The sequence below is a fragment of the Phoenix dactylifera genome, chromosome 2, assembly GCF_051530095.1.
Source record: "Phoenix dactylifera cultivar Ajwa chromosome 2, Ajwa_hap1_PhDact_Kaust_v1.1, whole genome shotgun sequence".
Taxonomy (NCBI): Eukaryota; Viridiplantae; Streptophyta; class Magnoliopsida; order Arecales; family Arecaceae; genus Phoenix; species Phoenix dactylifera.
In genome coordinates this window covers 41,324,646-41,344,631 of record NC_143191.1, presented here as the reverse complement: position 1 = coordinate 41,344,631, position 19,986 = coordinate 41,324,646, and the positions used below count along the sequence as shown (strand labels likewise).

Genomic DNA, 19,986 nt, shown 5'->3' with positions numbered 1-19,986 from the left:
AAGGGGCGCTGGCTCCCAGCAAAGAAGGAGAGGGGTCCACGCTCCTTCTTGCCCTCTTGGCTGCCCCTTGACTCCTCAAAATAGGGCATTAAAAGGGAGGCTCCATATAAAGAAAAAGGCTAAATTTAGGTAGGATTTTTGGGACTCGATCTAGCCAACTCTTGACTAGGATTTGAGTCAAATTTCTTTTGGATCAGACCCATCATAATTTGACTTAATTAATCAGCAATAAAAAACTTAATTATAATCTAATTATAATTATTTAATTCTTCCATTTAACTCACTAACTCTTAGTGGGTTATTTTGTACATCAATCTTATTGACAATTGACATTGTGATTCCAAATCACAAATCGACAATTCTAATAATCAGAACCTCTAATGTGTGTGACCTCATAGGTTCTAATCTGACTGGTAATGAGACATATTGAGATCTCCATCTCAGTATCATTGAAAACTCCTTTCAATGGGTTGGAACGATTACAACTCAACTCATTAGGGTTTATCGATCATCAAGATAATCCCTATGAGTCCCACCATCCACCAGTGACACCTAGCAGCATGTAGTGGCTACCCAGCAGAATAGAATGATGAATCTCTAGGTGCAGTTGTCATGTGTTACAGTCCTTCTATCGTGGATCCCTACAAGACGGAGGTCATGGATAACTCGTCAAACCCCTTCGTCTGTCATATGTCAAAATTTATTCGACTTAAGTTCGAGAGTGGAAAACTCTTTCTCCACTGTGCATACTGCCCCGGCCGAGGTCTTACGAACTCAGTCTTATAAATCACATAGGATCTCTCCTTATCTATCAAGGTCGATAGATTCCATATAGGTGCATACCCTACTCCTACAGTGAACTTACTGCAGCCAATCTACACTGCATGGACCCATATGGCTAGAGACCATGTATGTGTGCAGTCAAACTACAATAACCTCACTGTGAGTAGCCGAAGCACCGCAGGTCAAAGGACCAGTCACACTACTGCAACATCAAGCAAGTCACTGACGAGTGGATAGACATCCAAGTGACTTTGTCTTGGTCACGCTCAGTACCCTTGTTCTCTAACAAGCACCTGCACTATCACTTCAGTGTCCCTACACTGTGGACTCAAGTCTCGTCCATCCAGAAGGAAAGTGATCTGTGCACTGATCAGATCGATCACCGTCCTCGTGATGATCCATTGATCAGAAGCATTTAGAAACTAATCACCAATGATACATGGCTCAAATTCTCAACTCTTGAGAATATGTATCATCATCTTATTAATTTCTTGGACGATTCATAGACACATAAACAATATGAATGAAAAGATGCCTTTTATTTATTTAATAATAAATAGTCAAGTACAAAATTATGTCCCTAGAATTAATAATGTGTCAGCCAGATTGGCTTCTAGGGCATACATCTAACACAAGCTCCACCTACGGGCGGCCCTATTTCTCTGGAAGGTGGCGTTGTGTAGGCGGGGACTGGGCATTCATCCTCAATGTCCAGAGTGCCAATTGGAGGAGACAGTGGACCGCACCTTATTCCAATGTGTGCATGCCAGGAGGGTATGGGGACTCGTTAACATTCCGTCGGATGTGCGGAGCCATTCAGGCTCGTTCCTATAGGTGCTTAGACGGTGGGCCATCACCTCTCATACTCAATAGGTAGCCGTTGTGGCGGTTTATATGGCCTACTACATCTGACTGGCCAGGAATGCTTGAATATTTGGAGAGAGTAGTCCTTCACCCAAGCTTGTCGTAGAGCATGTCTGGGTTCAAGCGGCTGAGGTCATACGTACTAGTCCATTAGTTAGGCCTTTGATAGCTCAGGCCACCTAGGTCTCTACTTCTACTCTTGTTAGCGCCTGAAATGGTATTTTTACCTAGAGCCCCCACCTCTGAATTTTCTCAAGATCAATTTAATGGATGCGTGCTTGAAGGTGGTAGGAGAGGTAGTGCAAGCTTCGTCATCAGGGGCCAGATTCCATGATGATTGCTGCTGGCAAGTGTCAAATCGTTGACACCTTTGCTCTAGAGGTGGAGCTAAGAGCAGCGTAGGCTAGCCTAGGGTATACATGGCATGTGCTGCGAGCCTTTCTGAATGGCGACTCGGCCATAGTGATCAGCTGAATCCAGAGAAATCTAGTAGCGCGGATGGGTGTCACCCCCTACTCCGAGATATCCAAGTCATGATGAGAGGTGATGTTGAATTTTCGGATAGGCATGTTTACAAAGAAGCAATAGAGCTGCGGATTAGGTGGCCTCGCATGTGGCTGACCATTTTGAGGATAATCTGTAGATCGGAAAAAGAAAGTTGCCTAGTATACTAAGGCTCGTTTGGTTTGCGGGAAGCATTTTCCCTCCGAAGAATATGATTCCTGAAAAACAAATTTCTAGAAAGATGATGCCTAAAAAAGTATTTCTGGCATATTTTTCATGAGAAAGACTTTCTTATTTAAATATTGGTGAGAATCATATTCCCATGAAAATACAACTTTCTTATAAGCTAAATATTGGTGAGAAGACGTCATCCATGTCTCCTAGATGCTTTTCATATCTTCTTCACACAGTTTCTTATTTAAATATTCTTATATTTATTTTTGGTGAGCCAACAAATCGTTTTAAAACAAGAATAATATCGTTGATCTGTTGGACATAGTCAATGGATAAGTGGAGTTTTTAGTGCCTACAGGATTTTTGTTCTCATTTCATTTCATTTCATTTTTATATCCTCCCTCACTGGTGCGTGGATGGATACAATATTAGGCTTCCAGAAGTGGAACCAGCATGCGGCGATGGAAAAGAAAACAGTATCCTAATAGCGCGTTGGATGAAGAAAAGATTGCACTGATAAACAAGATACTGCTGTCCTAGTAATGCATGGATCAGATGCCTCCAAGTACTACCGCATGGATGGGGAAGAAGATGCTCCAAGCTTGCAACATGTAGAACTCTAGCATAAAACCGATGCAATGTTGGAAAACACGTGGGAAAAGACTTGGCTCATTCATAAAGCTTTTGGATCTCGTCTCTGAATTTGTTCTTCAGTTGCTCCCTCTTCAACTTTAAAGCAGCTGTCACCAGTCCTGATTCTGGAGTCCATGGATCAGGCAGCAGAGCGGTCTTCGCAGGGACTTCAAAATTGTCGAGGTTTGCAGCTTTTGCTGCCTGCACATTCGAATGGAAACAACAATCACTTGAGGTTTCGCACATTTAAGTATGAAATTTAATTTCAATACATGTAGCAACAACCGTAGGTATGTACATATAATATCATGATATCGATAGCATAATTTTGTTTTTAATTTCAAGTTCGAGATGAAGTTCTAGCCTCTTTTTTCCATCCATTGAAAGGCTTAATCCATCTCTTGGGTCCTATATTCTAGTAGTGATAATGCACTCAGAAAATTATAAGAATCGAAGTAACAGGAAGCTTAACCTTAATCGCATTCTAACCTTCAAAAGAGATTGCTGGACTTCATGGATAACTTGATTGTTCTGGCACAGCTCGCAAAAGTTTTTGTATTGAATGCCAGCAGTCTGAGCCCATTTTTCTACACTCTGATGAGAGGGTACAACCAAGGCGACACAGTAGTTGTGGAATGGATCGGCATCCACCATAATGTTGTCCACATAACTGCTTGCTGCCAGCGCTGCCTCAACCTGTTAATAGACTCGATGGACAGATGATCTACAAACCAATCATATTGCATCAAGGGTCAAGTAAGAAAGATTCAGATACCTTTCCAAGAGATACATACTCTCCATGTTGTAGTTTAACAATATCCTTTTTCCTATCAATGATTTCGAGGCAACCATCAGGATGAAATTGTCCTATATCGCCTGTATAAAACCATAGTGTTCCCCTGTCATCCAGCTGCAGCATTTGCAGTAACTTGAGTGTCAGCTTGTCAAATGATCAAATGGAATGGTGAAGCAGAGAACCTTACTTTATAGACCTCCTTAGTTTTTTCCTCATTACTGAAGTAACCTTTAGTCACACAAAATCCACCAATTACCACCTCTCCTCGGGGCATTGGGATGTCGGAAGTTGTATAGCCACCTTCTTCCCAAGACACGAGCTGTGTGGATTGGCAAACCATTTAATATGGATATAAATGAGAGATGCAAGAACAACAATTTAGAAAACATAAACACAACAAACCCAAAGATTCCATAAACATTGGGACAACTATCTGTAGCCAGCTCTATGAATCCACAGTTGCGGTTCTTTCTGATGCAGGACCATAATGAAACCCAGCCGTGGAGCCATGATTAGGAGTTCTTTTTGTTTTAGAATTATGATTTGGTTGAATCAAGTGTGGAGTCTTTGTGTATTGCTTAATTAAGTTTGTTTTGGGTTTGGATTAAGTTGGGATTAGGAGTCTTGTTGGTTTGGGTTTAGCTTTCTTTGAGTCTATTTTGATTAGGATTTGATTAGGGATTTAGGGTGTGTCGTGAGTCATATAAAAGAGGGGAAAGGAGCCGCCGTCCTCCTTCCTTAGTTGGTTTCCCATGAATAAAAAAAAAAAAACTCTGAAAGCTCTGTTTTGGAGCCCAAAACCCCCTGTTTTTCCCTCTGTTTTGGTTGTTAATTCAGCCGCAGGATAACAGGACTCTTCTCTCCCACGCTCACCGCACCATTTGGTATCAGAGCAGGCGTCTCCTGCTTCGATGGCGGATGACAACGGCGTAGGTGTCCACCCCGTCGACGGCGATCACGGGGAACGAGCCCTCTGGGCAGCGATCCGCGGGTTGGAGGGAGCCGTGCGTGAAATCCAGCAAAATCTCCAAGCCATGCGGATCGAAAATACTGTGGATCCCAACCGGGAGCGTGTGCAGACTCGCAAGGATCTCCCTCACGGTCCACCGGCACCGGTGCGAGATCCACCCCATCAGCGGCGCCAGCGAGTTCCTCCGGAGTCTTCCGATGAAGAGGAGGGAGCCGCGGTCTATGGGACGGTCGGTGGACCGCATCTGCACCCAGGTGAGTACGACTTCATTGGGGGCGAACAGGACCGAAGGCCCTTCTACCACCGCTTTCCGGATGAAGGGCCGCCTGAGGAAGAGCTTGGTGGGCGGCGTCCATGGAGGAATCAAGACCGTGCGGGCCACAGGCTCCGTGGACTCGACCGAAGACCCCCTGGGGATATGGCTCTTGACGGCTGGCCCCCTGATGACGATGGAGTATTCGACGAAGCACAGGAGCCGCGTCCACGGGTGAACAGGGTCCCTGCAGGAGGTAGGAATGCGGAACCCGTGAGGAACAGGCTCCCTTGGGGCGTTCGTGATAGGGGCTCCCCTGATTTCAGATTAAAGGTGGATCTCCCTGCATTTAACGGTAATCTTCACATTGAGGGATTTTTGGATTGGTTGGCCGAGGTAGAAAAATTTTTCGATTATATGGAGATCCCAGATCAGAAGAAGGTGAAGCTGGTCGCGTATAAATTGAAGGGAGGAGCATCTGCATGGTGGGATCAACTGCAACATAACCGTCTACGGCAAGGAAAGATGCAGATCACCACCTGGCGCAAGATGAAGCAACATTTGCGTGGCCGTTTTCTCCCGCCTGACTACGAGCAGGCGCTCTACCATCAGTACCAGAACTGCCGACAGGGCCCCCGGACGGTGACCGAATACACTGATGAATTCAACCGCCTCAATGCCCGCAACAACTTGTCAGAAACAGAAAATCAGCAAGTGGCAAGGTACATTGGTGGGTTGAAGCCGGCCATCCGAGATCAGGTGGATTTATATCCGGTGTGGAGCCTGTCGGAAGCTACAAGTTTGGCCTTAAAACTAGAGGCGCAGGCGACACGAAAGGCACACCAATTTCAGCCCATGAATAGAGCATCATCCTCGCGCTCCACCATAGCAAAGCAGAAGACTGTTGAAGGGGCGGCCACCTCGAGTCAACCACCACCGATATCCACATCGAGAGGAGCCGGAAATTTCAGCAGGCAGCAGGCGGCCCCAAAAGGTAGTGGCAACCCCTACGAGAGACCCATGCCTATAAAATGTTACAGATGTCAGGAGGTTGGGCATCGGTCTAACGAGTGTCCGAGGCGACGGCCAGTCCATGTAGTCGAAGCTGAGGATGAAGAAGAAATGCCGCATGAGGAGGAGGATCATGAAGAGGGGCAGACCGACGATGAAGACGTCGAGGTGACGGCGCCGGATCAGGGAGTTCCGGCCTCCTTTGTAGTTCAGCAAATTTTATTTGCCCCGAAGAATGAAGAAGAATCACAACGCCACAGCATCTTCAAAACTTACTGCACTATCAACAAAACTGTGTGCAACGTGATTATTGACAGCGGCAGCAGCAAAAACATTGTTTCCTCCGCGTTGGTTCGTGCGATGGGATTGAAGACAGAAAAGCACCCGTCTCCTTATAAGATTGGATGGATTAAAAAGGGAGCTGAAACGAGAGTAGAGGATGTATGCCGAGTGCCATTGTCCATCGGAAGGTACTACAAGGATGAAGTGGTGTGCGATGTGGTGGATATGGATGCATGTCATGTTCTACTCGGGCGTCCATGGCAGCATGACACAGATGTCACATTCAGGGGCCGAGACAACACATACTTGTTCCGATGGCAGGGTAGGAAAATTTTGTTGGTGCCTATGAAAGAGAAGCTTACCCCCAAAACTTCTCAAGTGGAGGGGAAGTCTTTCCTTGCAGTTTCTGGTGCGCAGTTCATGGCGGAACTCAAGGGGGCTGAAGAGGTTATGGTGTTGATTGTTAAGGGGACGGAGATGCCTATCCTGCAGCAGGTGCCCAAGGAGTTCAAAGAATTGTTGACAGAGTTCAAAGACATCACTCCTGCAGAATTACCAAATGGACTGCCTCCCATGCGAGATATTCAGCATCATATTGATTTGGTGCCCGGTGCAAGTCTCCCCAATCTGCCTCATTACCGCATGAGTCCCAAGGAGAGCAAAATTCTGCAGCAACAAGTTGAAGACTTGATCAAGAAGGGGCTGATCCGGGAAAGCATGAGTCCGTGTGCGGTGCCTGCACTTTTGACGCCGAAGAAGGATGGGAGTTGGCGTATGTGTGTGGACAGCCGTGCAATCAACAGGATAACGGTAAAATACCGGTTTCCCATACCCCGTTTGAATGATATGCTCGACATGTTAGAAAGAGCCAAGGTCTTCTCCAAAATTGACTTACGAAGCGGCCACCATCAAATCCGGATTCGCCCTGGTGATGAGTGGAAGACGACATTCAAGACGAAGGATGGGTTATATGAGTGGATGGTCATGCCTTTTGGCCTATCCAATGCACCGAGCACCTTCATGAGAATAATGAATCAGGTACTAAAATCATTTATTGGAAAGTTCGTCGTCGTCTACTTTGATGATATTTTGATCTATAGTCGCAATGAAATTGAGCATAAGGAGCACTTGAGAGCAGTTTTGCTTGCCTTGCGGGAGAATCAGTTGTTTGTTAATCTTAAGAAGTGTCATTTTGTTACAAAACATTTGGTGTTCCTGGGATTTGTAGTTGGGGCTGATGGCATACATGTTGATGAAGAGAAGGTAAAGGCAATACGGGAGTGGCCGATTCCTACAAATGTTAGCCAAGTCCGCAGCTTTCATGGGTTAGCGACGTTCTATCGGCGTTTCATCCGGAACTTCAGTACCATCGTCGCCCCATCACCGAATGCATGAAGAAGGGCCAATTTCAATGGAGGGAGCAGCAACAAGCAAGTTTTGAATTGATAAAAAAAAAGCTAACTTCTGCACCAGTACTAGCATTGCCGAGTTTTGAGAAGTTATTTGAAGTGGAGTGTGATGCTTCTGTGGTCGGCATAGGGGCCGTTTTGACCCAAGAAGGACGGCCCGTGGAGTACTTTAGTGAAAAACTTAGTGAAGCACGGCAAAAATGGACAACCTACGAGCTAGAGTTCTATGCCATCATCCGGGCGTTGAAGCATTGGGAGCATTACCTTATTCAAAAAGAATTTGTTCTTTACCGCGACCATCAAGCCTTGAAGTACATCAATAATCCGAACAATTTGAATCGAATGCATATTCGGTGGGTAAGCTTCTTGCAGAAATTTTTCTTTGTGTTGAAGCATCGGTCCGGGCAACAGAATCGGGTGGCAGATGCTCTGAGTCGACGCAGTGCTTTACTGACTACCATGCAGGCTGAGGTTGTGGGGTTTGAGTATTTGAAAGAGTTGTATGCAGAGGATGAGGATTTCAAGGATGTATGGGCAAAGTGTACAAGTCATCAAGCAACTGGAGACTTCAACATTCAAGATGGCTATCTATTTCGGGGCAATTCCTTATGTATACCCAGATCCTCATTGCGAGAGAAGCTGATTAGAGACCTTCATAGTGGCGGTCTTTGTGGACATATGGGTCGGGACAAGACCATTGCCAGTCTCACGGAGAGGTATCATTGGCCGCAGCTGAGAAGAGATGTTGGGAAATTTATTCAAAGGTGCTATACTTGCCAAACAGCGAAGGGGCAGTCGCAAAACACTGGACTATATATGCCTCTACCTGTGCCAAATGCTATTTGGGAGGATCTATCGATGGATTTTGTGTTGGGACTTCCCCGAACACAAAGAGGAGCCGACTCAGTCTTCGTGGTGGTAGATAGGTTCTCCAAGATGGCACATTTCATTCCTTGCAAGAAGACATCAGATGCATCCCACATTGCAAGGCTGTTCTTTCGGGAGATTGTTCGTTTGCATGGGGTACCACAATCTATAACGTCAGATCGGGATTCCAAATTTTTGAGTCACTTCTGGCTTACTCTATGGAGGATGTTTGATACTTCATTAAATTTCAGCAGCACTGCGCATCCTCAGACTGATGGACAGACGGAAGTGGTTAACAGGACACTGGGTAATTTGATCCGTTGTATTTGTGGGAGCACCCCGAAACATTGGGATTATGCCTTAGCTCAAGCAGAGTTTGCTTACAACAATGCTGTCCATAGCGGAACCGGAAGATCACCTTTCTCCGTTGTTTATTCAAAGGCACCTAAGCATGCAGTGGATCTGGCACGCCTACCGAAAACCTTTGGGAAGAGCGTGGCAGCGGAACATTTGGCAGAGGAGGTTCAAACTATACAGTTGGAGGTGAAGAAGCGCCTAGAGGACACAAATGCTAAGTACAAGTCAACAGCAGATAGACATCGAAGGCACAAAGAATTTCAAGAAGGTGACATGGTGATGGTTTTCCTACGCAAAGAACGGTTTCCCGTGGGAACTTACAGCAAATGGAAGCCAAGAAAGTATGGCCCATACAGAATCTTGAAAAAGATCAATAACAATGCTTACGTTGTGGACCTGCCAGATGATATGAAAATTTCAAAGACTTTTAATGTCGCTGATATCTATGAATACCATAACCCGGAAGAGCGGTTATATCCAGATGCGAACTCGAGGACGAGTTGTGTTCAAGTGGAGGGGACTGATGCAGGACCATAATGAAACCCAGCCGTGGAGCCATGATTAGGAGTTCTTTTTGTTTTAGAATTATGATTTGGTTGAATCAAGTGTGGAGTCTTTGTGTATTGCTTAATTAAGTTTGTTTTGGGTTTGGATTAAGTTGGGATTAGGAGTCTTGTTGGTTTGGGTTTAGCTTTCTTTGAGTCTATTTTGATTAGGATTTGATTAGGGATTTAGGGTGTGTCGTGAGTCATATAAAAGAGGGGAAAGGAGCCGCCGTCCTCCTTCCTTAGTTGGTTTCCCATGAATAAAAAAAAAAAAACTCTGAAAGCTCTGTTTTGGAGCCCAAAACCCCCTGTTTTTCCCTCTGTTTTGGTTGTTAATTCAGCCGCAGGATAACAAGACTCTTCTCTCCCACGCTCACCGCACCACTTTCCCACTAAGGGATTGGATTAGATGCAAAAACAGTGAAAATACAGATCCATATACAAAATCAGACGAAAAAAACGACAGGTGCAAAGATATTTTTTTTTTTAAAAAAAAAAACTGTAGCAACAAAAACTGTTTACAAACATATAAGCATGGTGATGATATCTTAATTGGAGTTTAATGTTGGATACATGGAACTAAAATGAGTAGACATGAATTCATATTTCTTGTAAACATAAATCCCAACAAGTACAAAATAGAAAAGGTTCGGTCTAGTCTACAAGTCTGGCCAGAACTATATGGGGTTGGCTTGATGAGTTAGTCTTTGTCATATGAAGTCTACCAAGTGATGGAAATGGAATAGAGAGATTTAAGTTTGTCAGTTTTTTCCCACTCTTAAATGCTAGATCTTTGGTAAAAGATTTAACAATTCATAAGGAGCATCCAAATTGGAGATCCACACTATTGATGATGCTTTGCACCAATAAAAAAGCCTAGAAACCAAAATTACATATTTTGCAGGTCTCTAAGCTATGCATTGAGTGCAAAAACGAGCAATTTTGATGATATGAGACCATGTTTTGTCGTGATCTAAGCATCAAATCTATTGATTTTCAATCTACACATGTTTTAACATGTCTCGATTCATGATTGATAAAGTGATCGTAATAAATATAATTCTTGATAGCCTAGGATTCTAACGACCCTTATGTTAGTACTTTACAAGATTATTCGAGACAACTAAATACAATATATTTTACAAAAGTAGTACCTTTATATACAAAAAATAGAATATTTCATAACTTACTGGATTCGAGAGAAGGCATCTAATGTTTATCCACATCTCTATCAATATTCCCACCCATACAGCGATAAGATGACAACTATTATTTGCACGACTCACCTAAAAGTAGTATGTGGATTGTATAGTTACACCAACTTTATTTTTTATGCAGTCTATTTGTCTTGTTTATTTATGTTTAATTGATTGATGTTTGGTATTTTACTTAGGAGATTGGTACATTCATGTAATATATTTAATGCAAGTTCAACATAGTTTAATTTCAGATTAAAACTATCCAAGTTATATAAATTATGATCCTAAATAACCTAAAACACAATCAAATGATGAGAAATGACTTGCCTATAGTTTAACTTCAGCAGGAAACTACCCAAACTATATAAGTTACAAACCTAGATAACTTAAAACATAATCAAATGATGACAAATAACTTTTGATTTTCCTTGTTTTTCTTGGTCAAATCTCCAGAACTTGGAGCAAGCCAAAACCAAAGCTCTACCCAAGGGACTGAAACTGAAACCAGGTTTTAAAACCTTGATGCATTAGTAAAGATCTCAAAAGCACAGAGATTTTGAAACAACAATGGTCATAATATCCTAATTAACAAAAGCAACATAAGAAAACTGGCACATGTTGATTTTAGCTTCCTCCGTAAACATTGAACTCTTTTATCAGCCTACTAAGTATTCCTTCTTATTGCATTATTTCATATTATGTTTTTACGAACTCTGAAATCCCGAATATTTGTAGGGCATCGCTTTCCATGTTTTGCATCTAACACCAATTACTCTACAGGTTAACAAAATTCACAGCCTCTTTAACTCCTACTCACCTCACACTCAACAAAGCTTGGTTGTAACCTTGTCCTCTTCATCAATTATAAACTACAAGCATTATGAACTTTCCACCCTCGTTTTTCATCTTCCAACTAACTTTCCACTTCAAACATAGCTTTCTTCCATTTCAACTCCTTCTTCTCAACCTTTTCAGCTTCATTCTTTAACCATGAAATAAACATACCGCTGGCAGTTCCTCTTGATTCTGTAATCTCTTTAGTTGCGTTAGGTAGGAGTGGTGACGAGTGGCGCATCAAGTTTATGATATGAAAAGGTATAAAAAATAAATTTGGTTATATATAGATTTATCAGCTTAATTGATACTATGTCCTAGAGAAAATGACCTAAAGGCACTCTTATTATTGCATTATTACAAGACCAGGGAACTGCTGCACAGAGAAAACCAACAAGAAAAAAGATACAGCTGATAAAAGGCCCACTTTACATACATTTTTGGAAATTTATATCAGAATATAAAGCACATTAAATTAATAAATATAACAATTGCCTTTTACCTTTGCAATTCTACAGTGGATAATGGATCTGATGGACTAGGGACACGTCAGAACCTTTCAAACTTGTTTTATTTATTGGACTATACAATTGTCAAAGATTTTAAAGTACTCCAACAAACAAAGGAATACTCAAAATTCTCTATCCTTCAGTTACTGCAACATTTTGGCATAATTAAATATTTTTTCACTACACAACCAAAACAATTATAACTACAGAAACTATAGGAACCCAGACCTGATATTTCAGTAACCCTTTTTTTTTTTGTTTTGAACTTCAGATATCTCACTTCCCCTTAGCTAAAATTTTTTGGAGTGGAAATAGAAAAAGGGAAACAACTCATGTTCTGAATTAAACCTTATGGAAGACTCTTAACTCTAATTTTTGCTGACATCCAATGCACTACATCTATAATTATTACAACTTTTTTTCTCCAAGCCATCTCATTTCTGCATAACCACAGGTTTTCCACTCCAATCACATGATCATCAAGCAGGAACAAAGTTGCATCAGGAGGGCATATAATTATTACAGATTTGTGGAAACATGTTGATTAGAGAGTTTACACCGTACCAATAAAAGGAATTTACAGTAACCATGTCTAACAAACAATATATACAAATAGAAAATACAGTAGAATTCAAATTACAGATATCCATGGTTAAAAAGAAATAGTCCTTTAATCTTTCCAAATTTAAAAAAGGTGTTAAACATAATTCCAGAGTCCAAAAGAAAAATAATAGACTTGTGTCTAAATAAGACATAATGTCATGCATGAATGGTTATGATAGACATAATGTCATGCATGAATAGCTTAATATCATAACACACGATATTGATAGAATAATTCATATTCAACTAAGCATCACTGAGAACTTAAGAAAATATCTTACTGCATATCAGAAACAATCATGCATCCATGCATATTAATATTGGCTCACATTATACTATGATACTGATATTGACTTGTAACCGTGCTGCACTACAAAGTGTAGCACTACATATTTATATAATTACTATTAGGTAGTTTCGAAATAAAATCCTTATGTAACATATGCTTTTCTTTATAATTTAAAATTTTTTATAATAGGTCACTTCCACCGATGATGCTTCCTAAATCACACAAATTCATATCTGGAAGGATTTATAGCACATATACTTGATATTTAGTGTATGTAGAATCACAAGCTATGTATAAGTTGTTGATGGGTCAAATATATCAAACCAGAGCCATCAATCATTCAGAATATGAACTGAAACATTAATTCAAGCCTTCCAGCAATATCAAAATTATAGTCCCGTCCTGACCCAAGTTAGGTTAGTCCTGAAGATCCAAACCAATAAAATCCAAATATTTGATACCCATAATGCAAAATCCAGACGTAGCCATCTATATATATTGAATCACCCATTAATGTACGTAGAACACTTCATCTTCAATAAGTTAAAGTATTCAATCAGAACCCTTGTTCTTAACTGCATTCGACCCAGGAGGAAAGTACACATGAACAGGAGCTATTCAGATTTTCAGTTCATCTGCTCTTGCAAGTGTATGATTTCCTCGAGCCAATAAAAATTGGAAACAAAGTTAATTTTTTGACATATTTTCATTGCATAGATGAACAAGATAAGCTCACCTGAAAGCCTTATTGTTACTTGGTGCAGCTCAAAAAATGTTTGTTATTCTCCTTAAAATTTAATTCAAAACAAACATTTACATGACTTTGAGGCAAAAAGACAACGTACCTTAATGTAGCAACAAGGAAGAGGTGGACCAACACGGCCTACACTTGAGTCATCCCATTCAGAAAAAGTCCCCCCTGCACATGTCTCAGTTAACCCATACCCTTGACCTACTGGAACTCTGTAGAATGTTAAAACAAATGTCATAAAATTGCAAAAAAGCAAATGGAAACAAAATGGAATTCATGGCCATACTCAGTTCAGAATGTATTCAGCACCCAAAAAATGAAACAAATTAAGATTCAACAAACCAAAAATGGAATCGTAAGCTGATATCAACAAAAACAATTACCCCAGGCATATATTGATGAATCTTTGTGTATCACTGGACAAAGGAGCTCCACCGCAAAGTACAAAACGTATACGTCCCCCAAGAATAATACGTATTGGTTTAAAAATGAAAGCATCCCACAAAAGCTTTTCTAGTCCCCATGCTCCAAGCCAGCTTCCTTCTACTGCTGTACATCTCCGTTTATATCCAATAACAAAAATTTTCTTGGATTTGCCACCCTTCTCCGCAACCTGGTAAACAATATATAAATATTTTCAAAAAGAAAATTAATGCTGGTTCTTGAATATGATCTTTGCCTGTTTATAGATTTAACATTCAGACCTTTTTCAGCACTCCATCTCGAACACGATCTAGAATTGCAGGGACTGCAGCCAAGAGAGTGGGCTTTAACATAGAAGCATCTCCCCTGGTCCCTCTTTTAACCTTATTTGATGTATCAGTTAAGGTCAAAGCTGAACCATAACCTATTGCACAACCTACCGATAACATCACAACCTGGACCAGAAAACCAAAATTTTTGATAGTTATTTTCCATGCATATTGTACAGAGTTTTACAGAGAAAAGAAGATGTGCTCAGATATGGAGACCTCAGCTACTAGTTCAAAAACATGAGCAAGGGGCAGGTATCCCAAGTAAATATCACTATTGTCTATTTTGGGAAAGAAAGTCTTAACAGCTGCTGCGGTGGCCACAATATTCCCATGACTAATCATAACTCCCTACATTGCAAAAGAAAATATCAGATAAGAGGGTAAGATAAAGCAAAAATAAGGAGGAAAAGTTAACCTATTCAATTCACATTGCTTAAAAATGAAGAATATAATGAGTTCTGCTACCACATATATCCATCTACAATATATCTATATAGCATCACATCTGCAAAACTTTTTCTTCTTTTCCTGTTTGAAGGAAGGTGGACAGTACTACCAGAAGTTTTCTTCACAAACTGGTCATAATGAGGACAATGTTCTCACCATCCTAAAAAAAGTTGCAATGCTGACAAGTTTCTCAAGTAAACTATAACAGCAAAGGCCATGCAAATTATGAAGGTAAATAACAGACCCCTGAATATATTACAAATACATGTAATAACAAATCCTCCCATAAATATGCACTTTGCTCTCCGCCCCAAGTTGCAGCAGCCTAGAGTGGCCTTAAAAACACATTCACGACCTCTGCAATGATCATCATTCAACAAGTTTTATGAATGGTCAATTTCTAGTCTTTCTCACTTTTCAAAATGCTTAACAGTCAACATACTGCATGTAATCCTTCTAGAATGACCTCAACTTGTCCTTGTTAAATCCTCAAGTTATCATGCTTCAATGGAGTGTATGACTAATATGAGAATTTTTAAATGGCACTGCATTTTTTTTCAATGGAAAATCCTAAACTTCAATAAGTTAATGAAGAACTTTCTTTATGGTTGTGTCACTACTTATGGAGCAAGTGTTGAAGAGGTATGTGATTCTCATGAAGGAATAAAGCCAAATACACTCAAGCCATAAGAAAAATCACACTATATGTTTACATAAAACAGAAGCATGGACATGCATAACACTGTGCATCTATACTGTATTATACTTACAGTGCATATACCATATCTACAGGTTATTAACATAGTATGAATTGCAGACCTCTGTGCTATATGTGCCAGGCCATATTACTAATGCTGGAGGGAACCAAATTGTGACACATTTTTGCAGACTAATACATGACAACCCCATTTCTGCCCGGGACAAAATTACGATCTTCTTTTTTTTGTTTTAAATTTTAAAAAATATAAAGGCCTAATAGATGGATTAGACAAAGAATCAGATCAAAGGTTATAAACTAATATTATCCATGATATATAAGCTTCTATAGTACATCACTTTATGAGCTTATTTGTATGAAAATACAGTTTGTTGCTACTGTGGAAACCTGTAGCTTTTACCCAAAAAGTGGGTTTAATTGTGTTGCGCATAAACATAGTTGTATGACATTAGTTTGTGTAGCAGATTAATTGCAATTAGGAATGCACATGTTAAGCAACAATGAGCATCAATGTCTAGGAAGTTATGAATTATGATCCTAAATTTCTGTAGATTGGTTCAAAGGTATGTTATTTGTTTTAAGGGAAATAGTCCAGGTCAATTTATATGAATGTCCCAAATAAAAATGAAAAACAACATGAGGAGTCTGAAAACAAAAGCAATAATTAAGAGAACCAGTTAAAGACCAACACAACGAGAGTCATCTTAATAAAGTACAGAATAATCAATCCAAACATCTAAATATATAGCAATGCTAGAAAGAAATAAAAAGTGCAGACATTAATTTAGGCAACCCAGTTATATCATTCAGAACAGATAACTAGGAAATCATATTTCTATTCATTAATTTCATATGCATTTTTAAATGCATACATTAAAAAAAAATGGTTTTTTTTTGCATGAATACCCTCATAAATATCAATCTAAATATTGATATTTGCATGTATACCCTCGTAAAACACTTGTTTTGCTATTCTACCCTTTTTGATCCTTGTTTTTGCATATGTACCCACGCCATCTAACACTGTTAAAAAACTAACGATTTCAAATTAAAATGACTTAAATACTCTTAATAGGTAGATACGCAAAAAGAAACATTTATAAGGCGATCGCAGTAGGAGATAAAAAAGTAATTTCAAAATTTTAATTTACTTTTAATTAAAATAAATATGGTTTTTATTAACGATGTTAGAAGAACCGTTATATTAGGGGCATTTGTGCAAAAACAGTGTTTTATGAGGGTACAAAAATAAATATAAATTTTAAGAAGGTATTCATGCAAATTTAAATTTTTAGAAGGGTATTCATGCAAAAAACCTAAATAAAAATATACTAAATATAATTGTGCTTTATTGAAGCCTAGATTTTTTTCAATGTATACATGGCAGTCTTATGGGTAAACCACTGGGGATGGGGCGTGTGTTTAATCCTTCAGTGGTTAGGTCTTCAAAAGCTTTTTCCTAGAAAATAATAAGTTTTGGAAAAAAACAACCTAAAAAGTTGAATTTCATGCATTCCTTAATTGGCGATTTTGAAAAGAATAACCAAAAATGTCTTTTATTTCTAATTATTCATGATGCATGTAACAAAAGGTCTTACTCCTGACTTGCCTTTGTGTAGCCTCATGCAAATTTCATTTGATAACGATGGTCAAATCCCCTTTGTTCCTATCCTTCCTTAAATCGTATTTCTCTGGCCATATACATGGAAAGAGGAACTAACCTTAGGCAGGCCAGTACTTCCACTTGTGTACATAATGACTGCAACATCAATATTTGAAGGTAATCTTGGATGAGCAGGGTTCTCTTTCCCAAGCCTCTCAACTTCATTAAAAGATAACACTGTCCAATGGTTGACATAATCTGAAAAATCAGAGCAATCTGCTCCTTCATCTTCAAAGTAAACAACATACTTAATACTTAATAACCTTGAGCTTATTGCAGGTAACTTCTTCAGTTGCTTTGAATCGCAGATCAGGGTTGATGCTTGCGTCTGTAACAACAAAAAAGAACATAACTATGGCTTCTGAAACAACTTGGATAAATTCTGTTCAAAAAACAAGCACAGGCGTGGTACTTAAATGAATTGCCAACATTTTACATGCAATCAACTATCAAATTTATGGCATTTGCGACACTCTGTGATACACAGCAGAAATAGTCATACCATGATACTTTGTAGCATTTATTACTAAGACGCAAGAAAAGCTACTAATTAATCTTTTTGCACAAAGAACCCCCCCCGCCCCCGGGGCGCCGCCGCCGAAAACAAAAGAAAAAAAGAAGCAAGAAGTAGTTGCGGGATGAGGAGAAAAAATTTTGAAGCATCAGAATATGGAATCACTGTTACTAGTGTATCATAATATCAATGACATATAAATTGAAAATTTTACATAGAATACCATAGAAAAAAAAAATATAGTCACAGCCTTAGACAAGTCAAGAAATGTCTGCTAAGATAGTAAACAAATTAAAATTTGCTATCAATATAAGAGAAAGAAAAAGAAATAAAGATGAAACTGTCTCCATCAAAAATTATAGTAGCTCACAGCACCAATGCAGCAATCATGGAATTATTGTTTCTCAGCTGAATAAACGAGTGAATGGTTGCAGCCTCACTCAATAGAAAATTAAGAACAGGTACAGAAATAGCATAGATCGGTCCTAAAATGTCCGCTAGGATACACGAACAAAACAAAAATATACTTCTACTCAAAAGAAAAAAGGGAAAGAAAGGATGCAGTCCAGTTTGTCTAAAAACTATAGTAGCCGAAGCATGTAACACATAATCCATGGCAGGCTATTCTCACCTCATTAAGTGAGTGGATAAGCGCATCCACACCAAGAGATGCATATATTGTTGCGACTGTTATATTTTGGCGAAAGCATCCCTGATTAAAATAAGAGCAACTGTTATTACGCATACTTATTATGCATGTAGAGGAAAATGATATGCATATATCTGATATAAACAACTACATGTCTACCTGCAAGGCAATGAACCACTCTGCCCTAGTATCAGAGAAAATTGCGGCACGACTCTCTGCACTGTGGCCCATTTTGATAAGATCAGAGGCAAAATTACAAGCACGATCAAATATTACCCCATAAGTTTGCCACAAGTATTCCCCAAGATGAAACTTTTCGAACTTCCTCCCATCAGCAGAGTCTACTACTTCTCTGGAGATTAGCTTCCGCGCTCCAAGAAACCGACGTTGAGTATGCTTCTTGCAAGATTGCTCAAAAAGAGCTGCCACTGTTGTGGCCCCTTCCCAAGGAACTTCAACTAAAGAGGAGAACTTAATATGTCGCATTGTAATACCTGGCTCACCACCCACATTTATTTGCACTGCTCTTTGCTTATTCTTCTTCTTGAGCACATATAGCGATGAAACTACTAAAGGCAGAATAAGCCCAAGGATAGCTGCACCCACAATGCCATGCAACCTATATTTGTTTACAACCGATATATAGCTTCTAGAAATACTTTCTAGAAAAGCAAAGTGTAAATGGCCTCTATCTGTATCTCCCATAACTCTTGCTTATAAATTTCCAATCAGCGTTTCCTTTCACAGGTTCTGTAGATAAAATCAGAACAGAGTAGCTTAGCATTAATTTCTTTAAACAAAATAGAGTTAAACAATCAAGCTAAATTATGCAATGCGTTCATTGATAAATCATCACAAGAATTATTTTTCACAAATTTATTTTTTTGTTCTCTTGTTGTGTGTGTGTGTGTGTGGTGATACGATTCAAAATAATACATAGTGAGCGACAACAAGCGTATATCCGAATAAAGAAACAACAGGTAATCCACAATTAAACAAGGCACCAATTATTCAACAAAGATAAGCATCAAGAAAGAGTAACGAAGCTGGAAATCTTTTTGACACAACATCCTGCTTAAACGAAAGAAAATTCATCCCAAATCGGCTCACAATTTCTATAATACCCCTAACTCGTAAAAGGAGAACAGAACAAGAGGATGCTCGAGTGAGAAACTAATTTAAAAAATTAGCTCAAAATTGATCACAGTACACCACTTGAAGAGAAAATCGAAATCCTAACGTATAAAGAAGGAAAAGAAGAAATACAAGAAATTCTTGCTGTTCTTGATCCATGAAGAACGAAATTTACAACATATATATAAATATATGAAAGAAAAACTCATATATTTCAAAGAAGGGGAAAAAAAGAGACATGATTGGAATTTTCAGCTTCAGAACTCTGAAGAAAGTACCAAAAGGAGCTTCTTTTACCCTCTTGCTACAGAAGCAGAGCAGCGTCCCACGAACAATGTTAGAGGCGGTGGAGGGTAGGGCGGGGAATACGTAAAGTGAGCTCTTTAAAGAAAAAGGCTCGGTATATTAGCCCTCCTTCAGTCGATTATTGCGTAAATACCCCGCAGGTCATCATAAATACCCCGCTTTTTTTT

At 39.6% G+C, this 19,986-nt stretch overlaps 1 protein-coding gene across 6 annotated transcripts; it reads right to left on the bottom strand.

The window, feature by feature from the left end:
* Positions 1 to 2,685: 2,685 nt before the first annotated feature.
* On the bottom strand, positions 2,686 to 19,891 carry LOC103722485 (long chain acyl-CoA synthetase 8-like). Of its 6 annotated transcripts, none has more exons than XM_088716457.2 (12): positions 19,811 to 19,891; positions 18,539 to 19,129; positions 18,362 to 18,442; positions 17,275 to 17,544; positions 14,605 to 14,736; positions 14,338 to 14,511; positions 14,017 to 14,246; positions 13,728 to 13,845; positions 3,942 to 4,073; positions 3,734 to 3,868; positions 3,431 to 3,654; positions 2,686 to 3,159 (listed from the first exon to the last, which is right to left on the bottom strand). In XM_088716457.2, exons 2-12 carry the CDS (start codon positions 19,082 to 19,084, stop codon positions 3,069 to 3,071), a joined length of 2,133 nt encoding a protein of 710 aa, XP_088572583.2. In that variant the 5' UTR covers positions 19,085 to 19,129; positions 19,811 to 19,891; the 3' UTR covers positions 2,686 to 3,068. The 6 variants fall into 6 exon arrangements, with proteins under 6 accessions (XP_088572583.2, XP_038972896.3, XP_038972894.3 ...); XM_039116968.3 differs by having other exon boundaries at positions 3,448 to 3,654; XM_039116966.3 differs by having other exon boundaries at positions 3,448 to 3,654; positions 19,792 to 19,875.
* Positions 19,892 to 19,986: the final 95 nt, after the last annotated feature.